Source organism: Strix aluco, chromosome Z, assembly GCF_031877795.1.
Source record: "Strix aluco isolate bStrAlu1 chromosome Z, bStrAlu1.hap1, whole genome shotgun sequence".
NCBI classification, from domain to species: domain Eukaryota; kingdom Metazoa; phylum Chordata; class Aves; order Strigiformes; family Strigidae; genus Strix; species Strix aluco.
Window position 1 is genome coordinate 85481181 of NC_133971.1, and position 21168 is coordinate 85502348.

A 21168-nucleotide genomic window follows, 5' to 3' on the forward strand; every position below is an offset into this window, starting at 1 on the left:
TAATGAAACAGCATTAACACACAAAAATAACAAGCTATCCCAGTGAACAGGAAGGAAAGGACATATAATGAGACCTGTCCCCCTCTCCAGAGGGCTTGAACCCTCTTCTTGAGGAAGGTTTTAAGGCCAAGCATGATTGCACGGAAAGAAATCAAAAGGCTAACGCACAAAATTAAACATCTAGCAGTGAACACACAATATGACAAAAGAACCATGGCTGCTACTCATAGGAAGACAAAGCTCTCATCAGGTGACACGAAGAAGGCTGGAACATTTGATGCCTTAATTGCTTTAGATCTTCACTGACAGGGACAACGGCAGTCAGGCAGCTGACAGAATTAATACTGGTTTGTAAAAAAAAGGAAAAAAAAAAAGCTTAGCAAGTTATAAAAAACAAGCTGCCATAAAGGAAAACAAATTTGAAAGCAAAGAGATAAGGTAGTTATTTCTAAGTCAGCTGGCCCTGATAAATCTTCATCCCTGGGTATTAGGTTGCAAGACCGACAATCACAAAGCACTAAGAACTTGAAAAACAGGCAATGCACTTGGAGATATGAAAAGGGCAAAGCAAGCATTTATGCTTAAAAATTAGGAAGAGGAGGGCTTGGATAATTATGAAAGCACTAACTTGACTTTCTCCTCCCCATCCTGGGAATTGAAGACTGGAACAAAAAATCAAATTATTTTCAAATCTTCCAGAACATAAAAAGGAGAGAAATAACAGCGAGCATGGTTTCATCAAGAGTAGAACTGTGTCAAATGCATTTCACTTCCTTCTGTAACAAGGTAAATTAGTCTTAGGGGTAGGAGAAGAACAGTAGAAGTTTTATATCCTGAGGTCTGGATGAAATTGCTAAAATAGATGCAAACACACTGGAAAAAATTATATTCAGGGTAGCCAAACTCAAAGAATGTATCAAGCAAGGTCCCTCAGGCAGCTCTGGTAGCACACAGCCTGGCAGCTCGGGTACTACACAACTTTTTCACATACAAGTTAAGGATTTGTAGGCAAAACAGAGCAGGAAAAGACAGACAGCTTAAGGAGTGAAAAAAAACAATTCAGTAAGAACAAGTGCAAAGCCATATTCAGCTGTATTCCAACACAAATCTAGGCTAAGAAACAACTGACAAAGCCTTTCTTCAGAAGGAACCTCAGCTCTGGGAAGGGTAAGAGACTAACTATGCATCAGTGTTAGTCTGCAATAAAAAGGCACCATCACAGCAGGATACCTGATATCTTGGGATATCAGGATCACAGCCTGGAGAACACACATTGCTCTGTAGTGCACTCGAGCAGGCTCTCAGCCAGCTTTCTACATTCAGCTTTGGACACTGCACTTCAGGAAAAACAAAGAAAGGAGAAGGGGGAAGGGCAGGGAAAGAGGAGCTGATTAAAGAGTGCCTAAAAAAAAAAAAAAACCCAAACACCTGACAAGAAAAGGCTAAAAGAAAAAGTGTCATTTATTGAACACGAGAAGAGCGTGTGGGGCTTCATCCTCTCTTTGCAGCTGCCCTCCACTATAACAGAGGAAGCGAACTGTTCTGTTCCTTTACTACTTGTCCTAGTCGCAAGAAATGGATTTATATGGCACAAGAGAGATCTAGAGCAGAGGTCAGGAAAAGCCTCTGGAGAGTAAAGACAGCTAAGCCCTGGAGCAGGCTGATGGAAAGCTCCATTTTCTACGTTTTTTGTTTTAAGGGAATTTTGTATCAATAGTTGTTAGGAGTGGTCAAGGAAAAGCAAATGATGACATTTTGCTATCATAACTAGTGTTTCTGTAACAGTCATCTCAAAGCATGTCTTCCTTCCAATTCAGCAGAAACACAAAGATTGACGCTGAACCACCTCATGGGCTTTGTACTGTCTCAGAAAAACCAAAAAAACCCCAGAAAAAAACAAAAAAAAAGAGATATATCTCCAGGGAGAGGCATCACTGAATCTCTTCTCCCTTCCATTATGTTTCTGCACTTGTTTTCCATAAGGCACAGAACTAAACCGGTTTTCTTGCATGCTCTACAAAACCACAACAGAAGTTCCTTTTCTTCTTAGATACTAACAGTGTTCTTAAATTACACTTTCCATGTCATACTGACAGTTTTGACCCAATTTCCTTCTGCTCAGAAGTGAAATAACACAGTAATTGTTAGATGGGAAAGAATTTACAATCCAGATAAGCCAAGGGGAAAACTATTCCTGCAATGGCACTTCAGATGCCTCCCCAGATGCGAAAAAAAAAAAAAAAAAAAAAAATTGTTTTCCTAAAAATTTACAACAAATCCAGAAGAGAAAGAAAGGTCCTGCTACTGGTAGATAGATAGACAGATAATGTAAAATAATTTCTTATAAAAACGAGAGTGGTCTAGAAGAAAGTAGTATTTCTAAACAAAATATATTAACTCTGCACTTTGGGTAGTAAGCAATAGTTTATCATCTATAGAATATGAACACCATATGTTATCTTTCTGTAGGCACACAGATGGATGAAAGCATAAGACTTTTTAAAAAAAAAACACACAACAACTTTTTGGGTCTTAATCGCTGTTTCCTAAAACAAGAGTGTTTATACTGTTGAAGAAAATGTCACAACCTTTTCCTTTTGACTTTCCAAGTCAAGATTATTTATTTTTAAATCTTACTTTCATGAGATGGAAATACCAAGACTTATTATACACCCACTTTCAATTAGTATATATAAAAATATTTGATGTAAAGTTTCCCGAGGAACATTTTCACATGACAAATAATACAGATAACTCCTACTAAGCTAAAAAGCTATTCCCAAGTTGCCTTGAGAAAAAGTCTTCATTTCAAACAGTTTAACACAAACCTTTTAGTCCCAGACATTATTATAACTATTTACAAATTCAGAGCTAATTTCTCTGCTTCTGTGTCTTTTCTGATATTCATCTCTAGTTCCACACAATGATGTTCAGAACGTTTGATAGAATTAGATAGCTTTAAGACCATCATAACATGTTACAGTCCTATACAATACATTTGATTAAATTTTTGTCTGAAAAACATCAAAACTATAAGAGGTGTCTTACAAGGAAGAAAAAGTGCAACCTTCCACCACAGATCTAAAAGCCAGGTAGCACAGAGAAGGAGCAAAGCAGTACTCCATCCTACCTCCTGAAGCTGCAGTCGAACTTTGCTAATGGCTTTAATCCAATGGGCTCTTGCTGGAGCAAACGGTGGTGGCTCGTTGTCCCCATGGTAGCTTAAAGGCAAGAAACAGAAAATCACTATATGAAAAACACTTATCTGTAGCATTAAAGATTCAACGTTACACAGTGTAATCACAGCTTCAGCTCTGGAAGCTGAAGTAACCAACAGGCTCCAGTCAACATAGCTCTGCACATGCTCTAGAAAGTGAGAGGGTAAAGCAGAGGTTTCCTTATAAACATGAACAGTCTTGGAAACTCATGAGCTGAAAGATATAAGCTAGGATACAATCCAGCCCCGGGAGTAAGATGTTGTTGGTCAGAACATCAGGAAAGCAGTCCAAGATACCTAATCAAGCCAGTTCAACATATTGGTATCATAACACTTTACAAGGGCATGTAGTGATAGGACAAGGGGTAATGGCTTTAAACTGAAAGAGGGTAGATTTAGATTAGATCTAAGGAAGAAATTCTTCACTGTGAGGGTGGTGAGACACTGGCACAGGTTGCCCAGAGAAGCTGTGGCTGCCCCCTCCCTGGCAGTGGTTCAAGGCCAGGTTGGACAGGGCTTTGAGCAACCTGGGCTAGTGGAAGGTGTCCCTGCCTGCAGCAGGGGGGTTGGAACTAGATGATCTTTAAGGTCCCTTCCAACCCAAACCATTCTGTGATTCTATGATAACTGCACACTCAAAGAGGCAGATGGAAGATCTTCCATCCCCTTGCCTGTTGCAGGTCCCTTCTAACCACTGCCCTGCCTAGTCACCCCTACTGCTACAAATTTACAGTCCCTCTGTAGTGGAAACACTGGCAACAGGGCTCAGCTGTGTTTTTGCACCTTTCTCACTCTACCCTTTCCTACAGCTTTTCAAGAGGGCATGTGCATCTGGCAGCAATGCTTCATCTCAGTGTCCCCAGCATATTTTACATTCCCTAACCTCATGATACATTGGGCCTTGGTTGCATTCCTTCTTTTGTATGTTGCTGAGGTGTAAATCACCAAAACAAACATCTTTCACTGTCTGCAAAGCACCCTGCACTGCTGACAGTAAAAAAAAAAAAAACAACAACATAGCTGAGAGCAACATGCATCCATGCTACACATCTAGCTCAGGTGCAACTCTAAGGATCAATGTTCAGAGCTCAGTTCCATGCATACTCCATGGAGACAGGAAAGCATTGCCAGAGAGTGGAGAGAAAGGGAGCCAGTGATGCGGGAGTATCCAAGTTAGATGCCTAAATTAGCCTGAAACAGACTATGTGAATAACCTTCCCTGTGAACAAATATAGGCCAGCCATTCTGGGACAAGATTCCTGCGGCTCTGTAAGGAGAAGAGGAAAGTGAGTCAGAGTTTAAAAACAGTTTAACACTTTTTCTAGTCTTGTTTTCCTTTTTTCATCTTTAGTGTAAGGGTTGCCTACACATGAACTGCTGCGGTTAATTCTTTCATATAAGCACAGTGACACCAGCTGTACCATCCAAAGTGTACAGGCAGGCAGACATCTTTCCATGGATTTAACTGAACCAAATGAAAACAATTCCTCATACTTATGAAAGTATAACCATATCCATGCTAGGGGCTGCAATGACTTGATTACCTCAAGGGAAAAAAGTCACTCCCAAAGTTAAGAAGTGAAATTTGAAATTCCTGTAGAACCTATTACTCCCCCAAACTGAGCTGAAATACTTTTGAAGACTGTTTTCAATACTGTTGACAGCTTGGAAAGCCCAAGTGCAAGGACAAGAAGAGCTGCCACAGTGAGTCAGAGCAACACGTCTATTCATACTGTAATTCTACAACCTACAACTACATAAACACTAACTCTAATTGTGGTAGCCTACTACAGAAGGAAGGAACTAGTGCAGCTCTAACCATGACTACCTCTAGTTCTTTGTTGCTCACATGTAAGCTTGATCACACAGGAGCAATGGAAGCAGCTATCTTTGGGTCAGACTACATTCATCAAACCAGAAACTGAAGATACAGCAAATGAGCTTCAAGGAATTAGCAGGCATTCCTCTTTACATACATACCAACCATAGTTTAAGCTTAGCCAATGTCTCATAAATAACTGGTCCTGCACATAAAGATGTTTCACAGATCAGCAACATCAAGTTAGTTATTAGAGAAGGTTGCAAGAACAACATACATAATTTGCTCCAGGAAATAGCAAACAGAGGAATCCTCTTTAAATTAGTGGAAAAGAACTCAGTAATAGTTTCACCTACCTCACTTGGGTTCCTGCACCAACATCCTTGGGCTTCTCAAGTTCCAGAGGTAACTTAGCTGCAGAATGGTCTGCACGTTTCTCCTCTGTCTCGCAGACCTTCTCCTCCTCTCCTTTGCCATGAGGCTCCTCTTGTTCCCTGAGCCATGCCTGACCATTCTTCTGGTAGCTGCCCAAACTGTGGTAGGAATTATTTGACTCTCTTTCCTGGTGATCATCTTCTTGCTCGGAGCCATGGGCACTTTCATGGGAATGGTCCAGCTCACTTAGGTGAGAGCTTCCCTGGCTGACATTACAAGAGGAGTCATATCTACTACTGCCAGCAGGACTATGAGAGAGTAAGAAAGTTCATCAGAAAAAACAGTGGCCTGAAGAAACACAAAGCAATCTGCACATCTAACAAACTGAGTGTGACATTAAATATTACTGAAAAGACATGTTATAAAGTCATAATTAACTATTACGCTCCCTGAACTAGATCTAGATTTCCAAACCTCAAAACTTTGGTAGGCAGTAGAAATACTTCATACACAGCCTACCAGTGTATAGACCATTTGTGCCAATAGTCTTTCTTGCACCAACTGCCTATTTCTTCACTTTATATTAGCTAGAAACTGCCAGTGAAGATATTCTAATAACCAGACAGGAATAAGAATGGAAACATAGCAATTCAGAGTGGAAGCGTTTCTGTCTTCTGCAGTTTCACTGCTGCTAAGGTCTTCACCATGACCATTTAAGCTGACCATTGTTCAAAAGTACAGTTAGCTTAAAGTTAACTTTATTTTTATATATATTATATATTTATGATAAAATACACTGCAGTCAAGATTAAGGCTGTCAAGACCATCAATTTAAAACCTTTTGCAAAAGTAGAGCAATTGTTCAAAGGGGAGCTACACATCTCACTCCAATAGAGCTTTTTCAAGAATTTAATTTATATAGAAGACCAACCCCAAAGGGGCTTGTTCTCTGTGATTCAGGACACCACTCCCAGGACTGAATTCCTAGAATCCTCACAGAAAATACAGTGGATGGAAGTTTCTCATGCAGTCAGGAAAACTACGGCCAAGAATTAAGCAGCACTAATGTTTCTCTCACTTGCACACGTAGGAGAGTTTGAAGCCAGATAGGAAGCCTTGGGAGTGCAGTGTTGAAATTACGTGATCAGGAGCACAAGTTTCACTTACATCACACAGAGATATACATTTAGCAAGTCTCTGTTTTGATTTTTGAGGGCAACTGTAACTTAACATATGCACAAGACTGAATACAGACTCATTAAATACTGATAACTTCCTTTGGTGGTTTTCCTAACTGCAGAAAATAACCTTTGCACAGATTTTCGGAACAGCAAGCATTAGAATGCCTTCACTGATATATCTGAAAATGTTTTAAAATCTTCAATAACATGAAATGAACCTAACTAGTTCTATAAGACACCAGCAGTAAGTTAAATTACTCTCTAAAATTAAAAACCTGTACCTCACATTTTGAAAACAAAATGCTCATTCCTTCCAATACATTCTACCTACTGTTACTTTTTTCTTAGCAAATACAACATAATTATCACAAAACAAGAAAGCAAAGTGAATTGTATGCATCAGAATTAACACACAAATAATACAACTTCTGCAAGGCTAATGAAATTAGCACTAAAAGCATCTCATTCAGGGGGACACAGTATAAGAACATGGAAAATCCAATTACACTTACAGAAAAAGCAGTGGGAAAAGGTGAGAAAATGGTCTCAGGGCTCGTACATAACTAGTGACTGCAGTTTGTCACATCCTCTGTGACAGCTATCAGTAATAATACTACAAACACTTGACAACAAATAGGGGGATGGGTCTGAGCTACAAACACCAGACACCAAAGCCAGTATCTGCTGCTGCAGTATTGCATTATAAATGGTCAGAAACTTGAAACCATTTATTATGCCTCATTTGTAACTAGCCTTTTCTCTTTCAGTTGTTCCACGCTATTCAGATCTGCAGCCTGTGTGCTAGGATGAAGCATCGCTCCATTAGGAGCAGAATCAAGCTCAGTTTCTTTCAGTTCAGGCTTGTCTGGTTCATGCTCTTCTGCCTGATCTTCTTTCTGCAGTTCACCTGAAATCACGTTCTGCTGATCTTCTGACTCTTTACCAAACTTCTCTCCTAGCTCTTTCTTGGATATATCATCCACAGCGCTTGCACCAGATGGTTCTTCAGAAAGTTCATTGTCTACAGTGTCAGGCTGCTTTGAAGACAAGTTTACTTCTATATTTGCATCAGTCAGTTGATCTGGGACTGCAGATTTTGAGTTTTCATCTGAACTAACTGTTCCTAACACCTTGTCATCTGGTTTTGACAAAGCCTGTGGTGGTACATGTGGTTCCGTTTTGGCAGAGGTCTCCCTGTTGTCTTTTTGCCAGGGAAAGGAGAAGTCTAGCTTTTTCCCAAGTACTGCTCCTTGGGCACTCTCTGGCTTACTCACCTTTTCTTCACTACCACCTTCAAACAGAGTCGAAGAAAGTTTCTTAAAGCTGGACATGAGGCCCTGATCTGCCCCTGCTTTATTAACCAAAGGTTGCTGCTGAGAGAAGAATGACCCAAATGGCTTTCCACTATCAGCAGATGACATAAAGCTGAATTTTGGCAAACTGGGCATGTTTGGTATTTCAAAGACCATTTTACTACTGTTTGCATCTGAAGGAACGTTATCAGGTTTACCCTGTTTCTTCAAGTCACATTTGGAAGCAACCCCTTCTGCAGGCACCTCATCAAATGCTAAATGTTTTGCCTGTTCAGCAGTTTGCTGTTCTACCTCACTTGTCTTCTCTTCATTCAGCTGGAGCAGATGAACAGTAGGCTCATCAGCTGGAGCTGTGGGTTCTGTCCCATTACTACTGATCATGTCCTGCTGATTGATATCAGCATTGCCCTGATCCTCTGTAATAGCAGGCTCTGAATCAACTGTATCACTCTCAGCCAACTGGGAAAGGTCTGTTTCTGCCCCATTAGTTGGGGCTTCCATTTCCAGTTCAAGCCCATCAGAAGAGCCAGTCTGAAGGATGTCAGAGGCTGCCTTCTCTGTAGGAGCAGCTTGTTCCTCTGTTACATGTGAAGACCCCACATCTAGTTGGCATGTATTTACATCAGTCTGGTCAGCAGTCTCAGTCTGCACTGTATCAACTGCATTACTGAAATCAGACTGGCATGGCTTAGTATCCACCATGTCAGAGGGTTGTGCATAATTATCCAACTGCAGAATCTCGAGGGCTTGATTTTCACTAGACACTGCTGTTTCTGGAGTGATCCTCAAATTTTCCTCTTTACAGGTTGCCAAGTTCCTCTCTTCCTCGGCTTCTACTTTCACAGGAGACTCTTTTGTGGAGTTCTCTTCTGTTGAAACAGGTAATAATACATCCTCCTTCAGAGAGCTCATAACATCTCTTTTAGACTCTTTGGCTGCAGCTGTATTTTCTGTCTCACTAGAGGCTTTTGCTGGAACAGACCCAGTGACATCTTTCACACTATTGCTTTGAGGTTTAGGGGTAGATTTTTGAGGCATCTCTTTTGGAGATTCTTTTGGACCTCTAAAGATGCCAAAGAGATCATTTGTGAAAGTTGGTGCTGGGCCACTTGGGAGGGATGAGAAACCAAAGAAAGAGGAGCTTTTCTTCTGTGCAGTAGGAGGTGGAGTAGCTTGAGGCTGGGAAAAGAAACTAGAAAATGTTTTAGGTGGTTTCATTTTTGTCATGAAACTTGAAAACATTTCAACTGAAGAATCCAGTACAGATTTATCACCCTCAGGTTCCTTAGGTTTGTTTTGCAAATCAGATGCCTCTGGCATTTTAGGAGAAGAGTGTAGCTCTTGTGCTTGTTCTAACCTGTCACCAAGAGTTTGTTCGGGTAATTTATGTTCTGGCAACTCATGCTGTACACATACTTCTTCAGAGACCACTTCATTTTTTATGTCACTTATAATATTTATGTCATTTAGACTCTGGGCATCCATTTTAACACTTAAGGCCATGCTATAATCTTTCTTTTCAGAAGCTTGTTCTTTTGAAGAATAAGGCTGCTCTTTATCAATAGATAGTGCAAAACTGTCCATTTTCCCTGTGCTACCCAAAGCGTAGTCTTCTGCCCCTATAGAAATAGTCTGAAGGCAAGGGCCAGAAGCAGCCGAATTGGTTACTGCAGTGTCATTGGTCTGTGGAAGCTTCTCTAGGTCTCGCTCTTCAGCTACCTGAGCAACACTTCCTATATTTTCCACTATCAGTATTTCTGTTTTACTTTCTGGGATCGTGAGATTATTAGACATTTGTATGCCAGTCACTGCTGCAATAATATCATCAACTTCTTTATTGTCTGCATCTTGTTGCCTGGCAGAACTGTTAATTTTGACACCAGGGCCAGTGGAAATATTTTGCTTCACATCTGGCTTAGAGTTCACTAGTTTAGTTGATTTTGTATTATTCTCCTGTTCTGGAGCAGTTTGTGGCTTTTCATCCAAAAAGGATGTCAAATTGAAGAAGCTAAAGCTAGTACTTCTTTGAGGAATGCTCTTCTCAGCAGTTGGACTGCTGGAGAAGAAGGAGGGCAGATGAAACAGCCCCTCTGTTTCTTGCTGCTTCCCACTAGCAGGAGCAGTAGTAGGTGCTGAAGGCTTTGGCTCGTCTGATCCAGTGAAGAAGGAGAATATGCTCCTACTGGCTGACTGTGCTGGCTGTGATTTCGAAGCAGTGATATCAGAAAAGCTGAACGGGAAACTGAAACCTGACTCTTTAGGTGTCTGATCTGTCTTTGGTTTTGCCTGATTAACGGTGCCTTCTGAGTGATTTCCACCTTGTTGCTTTGGTGTAACTGCAGATATGCTGCTTTGCTGCAGAGCTGACTGACTCAGTTGGCTTATTTTGGGACCTACACCCATTGGCATCTGTGAAGTGATTCCAAGAGGCACTTTTTTATTCTCAGGAGACTCCTCCTCAGCTTTTCTGCTTCGTTGTTCCATTTGCACCCCAGGGCTAGGAGAGGCCTGCCTGTCCATGCCTTCTGTTCTCACCCCTTCCTTGGGGGTGGAGGATAGATATGGTGTACTGCCACTTTGAAGACCCTCAAACTTTTCAGTTTGTTGTCTTGACTCAGCCACAGTTCTGCTATTGGTTTTTGGCAGAGTCGTAGTACTTGAGGTTGGTTGAGAAGACACAGCCTCCACTTTGAAGAGATCTCCAAGAGATCCAAATAATGATGAGATGCTGGAAGTTTCCTTCTGTTCTGGCTGTATCACCTTTTCTGGTTTACCACTTTGACTTTTTTCCAAATCTGGTGATGGCTGTGGTGCTTTACTTACTTGCGTTTTAAAGAAATCAAAAAATCCAGAAGCTTGGGTTTTGTTGGCAGTTGACCTTGCAGGAGAATCTTCTCCAAGACTAAACAATTTCAGAGCACTTTTAAATAATGTCTCCTCAGGCTCAGTAGCTGGGTGGCTCTGATTTGGCTGTGACTGACTAGGTTCATTAATACTTGCATGCCCTTCAAGATGCCTGGAAGTTGGTGTTGCTTTAACAGTTCTCTCTTCTTGCATGGGCCTGCCATCTGGAGCAGTTTGGCTCAGTTGAGGAGATTTTGTTAATCCTGGTTTTTTAACATGGATGTTTTCATTCCAATTTAATTCTGGTTTTTCATTTCTAGCAGCCTCCCAATTAAGTTCTGATGAAGTATTTCTCCTCTGTTCTGATGTAGCAGGAAACTTTTGCCCTGCTTGTGCCTCATCTAATTTATTATTTGGTGAAAGGGATAAAACATCAGCTTTATTTTCAGATGATTTTAACTGTGTGTCTTTTCTCTTCAAGGCAGAATCTTCTGATGTCTCAGGGTCAGGACCTGAAGGCTTTCCAATTAGTCCACCCAAAGCAGAAAATAAAGAGCTAACTTTGTTCAGTGGTGTTTTCTTATCTTCCTCAGTCTTTTTTGCTTCTAGTACTATTTCAGTAGATGACACAGTTTCTTCAGCTTTAGGAGCAGACTGAAACAGATGGAAACCAAAGAATCCTGATGACCCACTCCCAGTAGTTGTCACAGGGACAGACTTATCCACTTCCTTGGTGTGGCCTTCCTTACTCAGCAATTTATCAAAAGCCACTCTGGAATGTATTCTGAGATCAAGGGTTAGCGGAGACTCCTCTGAATAATTCAGGGCTTCCTTCTCAGGTCTAAAATCTACTTTGAGTTTTTGAAGTTTATAACCTGAGAAGTCTAATGGCTGTTCTCTCTGATAGTAAATAGACTCTTCAAACATTTGTGAAAAAGTCTCCAAATTCATGTTCATTAGCTCATTGCTCCTCTGCAAAGCTACTGACAAATCCAGAGGTTTATTTGTTGCATAATCATCTAAAGACTCTTCTTCAGCAAACCAAAATAGCTCATCTTCACTGCCAAGAGGGACTTTAAAACCACAAACAGCAATTGTGCTGTCTTCTAGCACAGCTCTTGGAATGGAATCCACCTGAAAATGATAATCCCAGCAGTCCAGGTAGGAATACGTTTCGGGAGCACACACATAGACATACTGTCCAGTGGGATCAGTGAGAAGCGAATACACATACTGGCTATCACTGTACATGTAGTATCCACAATCACCATCTTCTGATGGCCACCATACACCCTGTTCAAGCATCATTAGCCACTTCTGATACTCCTGGCTATAGGATGAGTACATAAAGCTCTCATCCATACTTAAAGTCTCTTGGTCAATTAGAGTCCACATAGTCCCATCACAGCCAGAGGAGTAGCTTAAATCCATGGGCAATTCTTCCAATGAGTAACTGCCATCTCTTTCAAATGGTGGAAAGTTGCTGTAACTTTCATTGAGAGAATTAGCAGTCCATACGTCATTTTCTTCTGTACAAACATCTTGAAACATTAACTGGTCAAATGACTCATATGACATTACACTTAAATCTAAACTCTGTCCATCAAAATTGGCATTAGTCTGCCAATCCATCACATTTGCATTTCCATCCTTTTTACAGAGATTCACTATCATATCATTTTCAGGCCAGTCCAAGAACTGAGGGAGCAGAGCACAGTTCTGGTTTAACACGTAGTAAACTGGTACTGCTATCTCATGAGTGTCAGCAAGTTCCCCAACTTCGTATTCCCATTCAAAGCTAGAATGGCTTCTTGTTTCCTGATAAACTGAGTACTGCTCTGTAAAGTTATAGCTTTTATTAGTCAAATTGAGAAATTCAGTTGATCCTTTGTTTAAGAGAGTTGGAAAAACTCCAGATTCTGCATCCTGATAAGGGATATGCCTACTATTTACAGACTTTCCAGATAAGTCCTGTATGTTGTCTTGAGGATTTAGAGCATCAGGGAACACAGGATGCCCACAGTGGGGAACATGGGGCTCAGCTGTTTTATTTACTCTTGCACTGGACAGGTGGTCAGTAGTTTTGGGAGATTCCATCGTTTTCACATTATCTAGTTTATCCTTTGGTCTGGGAAGGAGATTTTTTAAAAAGCTGGAAGCTTCTTGCTTTTCTACAGTGCTGCCTTGAGTGTCAGAAGCCATTCCTGAGTTGCTGGGTTTTGTCTCCGAGCTAGAATCCTCACCTCTATCAAAAAGCTTCACGAAGCCTAGAGAGTTTGTTTTCATCTTCTCTTGCTTACATTCAGATAAGTTTTCACTTGAAGCTAATTTAAATAAACCAGAAAATAATCCAGGAGAAGTGCTTTCCTGGCCATCAGTCTTGCTTTTAAGAGTCAAGTCTTGATTAGCGGCTGTGTTTTCATTGGAAGAAATGCGAAGAAACCCAGAAAGAAAACCTGGTGCGTGCTTCTTCCGCATATCATCTGCACTTGCAGCTTCTGGCCCTCTGGCTGAAGAGATCGATTCAACTGAGCTGTCATTTAAGTCTGGCACATTTAGTCCTTCTCTTGTCAATCCTCCTTTTACATTTCTAGGTTCTTTCTGAGTAGTCTTAGTTCTCTGCTGCTCTCCTGTAGCCTTAAACATAGCAGAGGCACTCTCCTGGTGTTTTTTTCTACTTACTTGGGCACTAGATAGGTTTTCTTTATTCATGTTTTTTGTTTGTTCAAGTTCCTCTTTATGGTCTGATAAATTTGGAACAGAGCTAGATTTTAATGAAAAGGCATTTTTTGAATTACTGTTTTTGTCTTCAAGCAAAGAAATGTCACTAGAACTCAGATTACTTCTTTGGTCCTGTGAAGGCGCTAGATTTTCTGCAGAAGAAAATTTAAATAAAGAAGGAATAAAGCCTCCCTTCTCATTCATATGTTCCTGCTTTTCTGAAAAAACCAACCCACTCAAAAAAGGAAGTTTCCCAGTGAAAGGAAACGAGTGTTCTTCATTTGATGAACTATTTTGTCTTATATCCTCCTCAGACTTATGGCTTTTAAAAAGCCCGGATGTACTTTCTTTCTGCCCTTGTTCAGCCGAAGGAAGCAACAATTGACTGAAAGACTTCTTGAGCGGACTGAAAAAGCTTTCAGATGCTGTACCCTGATCTTGAGGCTGTGAATCCACATTACCTCTGTTTTGCTTGTTTCCCAGTCCATGACCTGTAGCATGCTGATCCTCTAAGCGATTTGAAGGAGGCTGCTCCCTGGCAGTGGGTGTACCCTCTTGCACAGTGGTATCTGGCTGATTTGTAACATGATGCAAATCTGACTGCTTCTGTGGCACATCCTGCTGCTTGGGAGCCAAGAGACCATCAAAACTGGCTTTCAGACTGAAGGAACTGACTGAGTTTGTGAGCCTGCCAAAGACTGAAGACACAGAAGTGCTATTTGTGTTCACCTCTGTCTCACTTCTAGTCTCACTCAGCCGTATCTCTGGAATAACACTGCTGGTCCTGGCTGCTGTCTGTCCAGATGGTCTCTCGCTTCTGTTTGCCTCATCAACTTTCACGTGGCTGTCCTCTTCAGTGTGCTTCTCTTTTATGACTTCTTGTTTTGGCACTTCCTTCTCAGAGAAGATCTTTAAAGGATTCAACATGCCTAGAACAGAATTCATAACCGAATGTTGGCTCTGCTGGCTGCTGGCGGTAGTTTCTTGTGATTGCTGGAGATGATGCAGTGCAGAAGCCTGACTGTCAATCTCAGTGGTTTCTGGCTTGTTGGAGTTTACATTCTGAGCTCTTTTATCACCACTCACCTGGGATGGTAGCAAAGACTGAATGGAGGACTTTGTGTCAGCTTTACCATCTGCTGTCATTCCAGAAGATGAACTAGAAAATACATTTGAGATTCCACTTTCTGATGAGTTTCTGGTTTCTGTCTTCTCTGGAGTGGAAGAAACAAGCTTTTCAACAGAGGCTGTGAGCTGCTTTGTGCTTGACCCCACCTTTTCGGTGAAAGAGCTGAACAGAGAATTCACTGTATTCTTCACACCTGACAAGTCTGGGAGGGATTCACATTTGCCCTTGGTACTCTCCTCTGCAGCAGGATGTTTGGTCTGTTCAGACTTCGGGCCTTCTACTGAATTATCAACATCATCCTGCTTCGGTGACATGCTCTCAACATTTTTTCTGGTCTCTGGCAACGTACCAAATTTGCTGATTTCTTCCTCCTTTTCAGCCAAGTATTCTGAAACTGATTCTACCAGACACTGAAGTTCATCCATGGTGTCGATGTACTCCTCACTGGGTTCTTCAACAGGAGACAGTGTTAAGTCTTGCACAGGATGACCATGCTTGCTCCCTTTAGTCTTGTGGTTTTTATCACAGCTAGCCTTTAACTGGGAGCCCAGATTTGCGGGGTAAATAACAGTGAAGTTTCTCAAACGGCTGATGTCAGAATCACACCATGTTTGTGAAAGCGCAGCCAGTTCCTCCATTTCATCATCCGAAACAGGCGAGTACTGGAACTCATCAGAAGCACTGCTGTCAAATTCCTCAAGGATATCCACAGGCACAAAAGTGTTATCTGGAATCCCTGTGAGTTTCATGTCTTCACTGTTACTGAGGTGGAGTGAGCCTTCATGGTTGACTCCCTGCTTGTTGGGCAACTTGCCACTTTTAACCATTAAGCCATTTTTGTACGGACGCAGGATGGGATAATCAGGCAACTGTTCCTTACTTTCAGAGCTGCTGGTATATTTTCCAGTTCTATCACATACTGGGAAATCATTATTAGGTTCAGAACTAGTTGCCACACCATTGAAATGAACTGTTTTCTCTCCAGGAAACTGCAGACCTTCATTACTTGGCAGGCTTACTTGTTCACTCTCTTCAAAATTGTATCGCAGCTTCTTTTTCCTTCTCCTATCTATTGTGTCATATTCCTGAGGATACCTAGGGACATCTACAGACCCTGACTCCACACACACATTTTGGCAGCACCTTGATCTTTCACAGTGATCGAAATTGTCTGGTTTTGAGCGAGTTTGTGTCTTTTTTACATTTGTTTCCTGCCAACTTCTATTTTTATGACTCTTTTCTAGGAACTCCTCTATTAGTAGTTTTCCTAGCTCTTCATAGTTACTCTCCCGTTCTTCATCTCCATCTTCACAGTTAAATAGAATGATCCTGACTCTTTCATTTCTATCTAGAGATCCTTGTCTAAGATGAGAAATAAAGAGGGTGGGAGGGAAAGGAAGAGAGGCAGCAAAAAAAAAATAGGAAAGGAAAAATAACAGTTTTTTAAAAAAGCTCTAGAAAGGACATAAAAAAATAGTAATGAAAAAACATGCATTAAATAAAGGAAAATTAAAATGAGAAACATTCAGAGATAACAAAACTGAAAACCTGCCAATTTACCACCATTACATTTCAATCAAGTAGTCAAAAAAAGCAGCATGGGTTATGATATTCCACCAGTTACTGTTTCACAAAATTTAGAAATGCTTGTTTGAAGGAGAACAGCTTTTTGTGATCAAGTGAGGGCACACAGCCTTGGCTGCACCAGTACTCTGCTGTTACTTTTTTAGGCATGCTGAAAAAAGTCACTTATTACAGTAACGGGACTACTTTGAGATACAGTGCCCACGCACACCATTCCACTATGCCATGCATGCATTTCGGTCACTCTAGGCTGCAGACTTTGTTTTAGCAGTACTCATAAAGCACACAGGCACTTTTTTTCTCCCAAGTGTGGCTACAGAGAGAGTGCATGCAAAGACTCTGGAGTCACTGGAGTCCAGGGAAGTGGGTACAGGGGACAAAATGCAAACTGTGCACATAAGCAACAGAACGAGCTCCAGCTACTCCATCACTCCTCTTTTCTGCAAAGGCTCTCTCTCTGCAGCTAGTGCCCTCAGGGGGCTCCTACCAACACAAAATGAAGATCCGCAGAGCTGTTACTGCATCAGAGGGCAAAATAAAATATTCACAATGGATATTAGCCCATCGTAAGCCACAGATGCTTTTCAGGATCTGTACTTCCCATTTATAATGCATCTAAACAGATCCAAAAATCTATGCTTGTCCATTGTCAGAGAGTGGATTAAAGCAGATAGTGTTTTCGATCAAACAACCTGAAGCTTCCTAGAAACCCAAGTAAATGACACTTGGGATTTTGGGATTAATTCTTAGCCCTTGATCAGAAGGACTATCTCAACTGTTCAGCCTGAATGCCAGTAGCAAGAAAGCTTCCTCTTTATCTAAATCTCACAAGAAGAGTTCTTGCCAGCCTACATAAAAATAAACAGGTAGAAAATGGATGTAAAAAAAAATCAAAATGCTCATTGGAAAGATGCGCAGCAGCTTTGTCTCACATCATTCATTGTTGAGAACTAAGGATCATGAGGGCACACATGCCCTGACCCCATGAAAGCAGGGCAAGAGAAGGGAAAGGGCAAAGAACACATGAGCATTGTATGGATACTGCTAATACAAGAGTCTTCACCTTGAGAGCTGTCTGGGGCACCCCAGTATAGGGTACTGATGGGATAGGCCTGAGAAAGAAATAGGTCACTGCATTTTCACTGCTGCTGGCTTAGTGCTTCATTTCCACCAGTATTAGCTAACTTACATTAATTGGAAAGATACTAATTACTTTAAATGAGCCCTCCTGTACACAGTTTAGAACACGTGCTACACTTCTTACTTGCAATTTTAAGCTGGTAATTGAAATAATTTTCTTAAAGTTAATGAAATTTAAGACTCCCAGGGCCACCACAGTTACTGGATCAAGCCCTTCCAAATCTCAGCTGAAAGCAATGGAAGCTACATGAATGCCTGAAGAGCCATTAGGTGTAAATGCTGAACCAACAATTGACTAATTTAGGCATAAAGGGAATTACTTTTCTTTCTGAATTCCTCCCCTCCATAAGTGTTTCCCCTGCTATTCTACAAAGCATTCCTTTTACTAGAAATAAAGCAATGACAACAAGTCCAACACCTGAGAGGCAAAAAAGATTACAACATCAGCCCAGCATTAAACTACCACAGATCTGAGACAGAGCCAAGGCAAACAGCGAGTATCAGCTGAAATGTATCACAAGACCACTTCACAGCAGCAACAATAAGGAGACAAGCACACAGGCTGCAAAGAGGTTAACCCACCTATCAGACAGTTCTAGAGAGCGCCTGCTCTCTAGCGAGCACTGGCGGCTTGTCATTTGGCTAGACTCAGATGTGGACTCTAGGTCAGTTCGGCCACTCACAGTGGAATCTATGCTATCATATCGCCTTGGAAGTAAATAGAGCAAGAGCAGGGAGACATGGAGGACACATGGTTACACAAAGTTAACATTGCAAAGAGAAGTTAGTGCTTAAAAATAAATCTGAGGGGAAGATGTCTGCTATTCTGAAACCAACCCGGCTGTTGGCAACAAAACAGACTCCAAGGATAAATAAGAATAGTGCTTGTTATCCTTAGGAGAGTGGGGAATAAAAACACATGTACTTCTATCAAAGGAACATAATTATGTGTAACACCTGATAAAGAGGACCATGACTTTTCCAGTCAAATTCAAATGCTGTAAGAAAAAAGCTGAGGTGTTAATACAGCCAGTTTCAGTTGAAGCATTTTGGCATAGACAACTTTTCGCCCAATTCAAGACAGCAATCACCAACTGTAGTCTGCTAGGAACACTGATTTCATCAGATGGCTGCCTGGTCCACAGCACTTAGAGCTGCTAGGAGCAAAAGTCAAACAGCAATACTCAGCTACAACTGCATTTTCAAAATATTTAAGATCTACCCATGTGCTTCTCTTCAGCCAGTTCTTGTGAGACATACCGTTCTGATAAGAAAGAGAATCCAACATAGCTTCTTTGAAAAGCTTATTTGCATTTTCTAAGTTTTAAGATTAAATATGTAGCAAAATGCCATGCGTAAAATGCACATGGGAACAGGAATGCTCAGAGGGAATCAATCATCATCTAGGACTTGCCTTCCTGAAGGGAAAGTAATTTTAGACCAAAGCACACTACAAAGCTCGTAATTTTTAAATAAATGTTATCAGTCCAGATGCTTTCATATCAATACCTTCAGGAAATCAGAAAACAATATATGTTCCATCTCCATATTCTTTAACAATTCAAACCAAAAGTGCTTCTTTGGATGGTCTTACAAACACATCCATTAGATACAGTTAAAAGTTCACACACTTCCTGGCTCCAAGCAAGGCAAGTCATGAAAGATTACTTGTATTCTCAACACCACCCCAAGAAGTCACATAACTGTGAAAACACCCAGCCACCACTGTCTTCCCCAGTCTGGGGGCCCAATACCACTGTTCAGCTTGGCTCTTCCATAAAGGAAAAGGTTCACCTCATCTTCCCAGGCTCTCAGTAAGATCTTCAACAATTTTAACACTGCAAACCAGTAGTACAGAATAGCATGGTAAAGGGAATAACGTGCTTATATAAGATACTTAATGGACTAGGAAAAGAGCACTAAGAATGACATGTCACACTGCAGTAAATGCATTTTTGTTGGAACATTTGCCTCTGATGCTTGAAATCTCAGTAACAGTAACAACACTAAGTGTTGCCATTAAACTTCAGTTTTTACCATTAAAGACTATAAGGTAAAAAGAGTAAAATTTAGCCTCAGTCATACACCCATGAGGACAACTGAATTCAGGTTCAGACTTCAGGAAACAAGAACACTCTTACCAAGAGGGATAAAGTAGAACAAATCAGTTATACCACATATAAAACCGTGCACCTCTAACTGTGACAGTATTTAAGCATCTGCTTCTTCCTCCCACACCAACGGCAGAAGCAGCAGCATGGCCTCTTCCACACACCCACTCTTACCAAGCTGACCAGCACTGTCCAGGTTCTTCTGCTTTCCCCTTACGCTTAACTCATCCTTTATTTGGAACAGCGGTTTTATAAAGTTTCTACAGTTCCCAGCACAATCAGCTCTAGTTCACAGGCATTATCCTGGTAAGTTAATGTTGTAATGCTTAATACTTAAAGAAGATAAAAGCACTTGTGAAACTACTGATTTATGGTCAAAAAGGTAATTTAGAGCAAATAAACTATCTTTCATACAACTCAAAGGAAACCAAAAGGGAAAACACACTCTTCAACAGTGCTACATGGTAACAGAAAAAAACCCAAACCTAATCTGCTATAGCCTGTCTTCTTGAATATGCTGTTTTGGCAGAGCTAACAGAAGAACAGGAGCTAATCCAGAACAGAAAATAAATCTGCTCCAAGAAAGAAACTCCTAATAGGATAACTCTGCTAGACCATGTTTCACTGGCTTGGGAAGCACACCCATGCAATGGTACCAAACAAGTAATTACTCAGTGCTCTGGCCTTCAAAAGATAAGGTACAACCAAGAATAAATTACCTTGATCTTGAGCATATCTTTAAAACGTAATTCACTAAGCTGCTGGATCTGGTGTAACACATAGCTTTACGGGTTTTTCCTGGTTCACAGTAGAGTCTCAGCATTAACAAAACATGTAACATCTTCCTATCAGAAGCCTTTCAGAGTCCTTGAGCTGCCCTCCTCTGCTAGTATGGCACCTTCAGGGTCTGCTATGAAAAGTCAATGAGAAAAGAAGAGCTACCCAGAAGACAGCACCCACCTGATGGCCACATGCTCCCGATAATCCAGATCGCAATTCTGTAGGGAGTCAGCACAGGATTCCCGCAAGACACCTTGCTGCTGCAGGCGCGATGGTACGGTGAACTGGTGCACGGAGGCATTGGGCTGCGCAGTCGTGTGGTATGGAGGAGGAATGCTGTTACTTGTCTCACTGCGATAGTCACTATCTCGATCATCCACAGCACTGTCAGCATCTTCAAAGGCTAAGAAATAAAAGCAGTTAAGGGCACAGCTCTCTCAAGTTGCCCTGATGGGACAGTGAAGCCTATTTAGTTTTTAAAAGAATGACAATAAAATGCTATTTCTGCTATGGATGATCTTCATCTGGTAGATAGTTATAACCTCCAGTTCTCTCAATTATGTACCAAAGAATTCCAGTGATCACCTCCATACCCTAGTTTCCCACTTCCTATCATAGGAGTTTATTTTGCTTTAGTCATTCCTAATAAGCAAATTAAAATGTTTTTATTTGAAACAAACAAAAAACCCCATCCCAACACCCAAAATTTCAGGTTCTTTGCTGTTGCCAAAGTGAACATTTAGCTGTTGGAAAAAAAACCCAAAACATTCCTTTATGGAAAGCTCTGTCCTGGAAACTTTTCAGCCTCTAAGCTGTAATACTATCTCTTCTCTTCTCAGTATCCTTAAGTAGGATTCTAGATTTTTTTTTTTTAAATGCCTTTTATTTTGGTAAAAGTATTAAGTTAAGAGAAACTAATGAAAAGCACTCAGTAGGAAAAATCAGAAGAACTAG

The 21168-nt window shown here is 41.0% G+C and overlaps 1 protein-coding gene across 2 annotated transcripts in view; it reads right to left on the bottom strand.

Annotated features, from left to right (window-relative positions):
• UNC13B (unc-13 homolog B) overlaps positions 1–21168 on the bottom strand; it is a 219561-nt gene that overhangs the window by 132847 nt on the left and 65546 nt on the right. For both annotated transcript variants that reach the window (XM_074812733.1, XM_074812732.1), the window contains exons 8-10: positions 20395–20617; positions 5393–5719; positions 3131–3221 (exon numbers count right to left, since the gene is read on the bottom strand). In XM_074812733.1, the coding sequence (XP_074668834.1) occupies positions 3131–3221; positions 5393–5719; positions 20395–20617 (641 nt within the window). The remainder of the gene's footprint in view (positions 1–3130; positions 3222–5392; positions 5720–20394; positions 20618–21168) is intronic.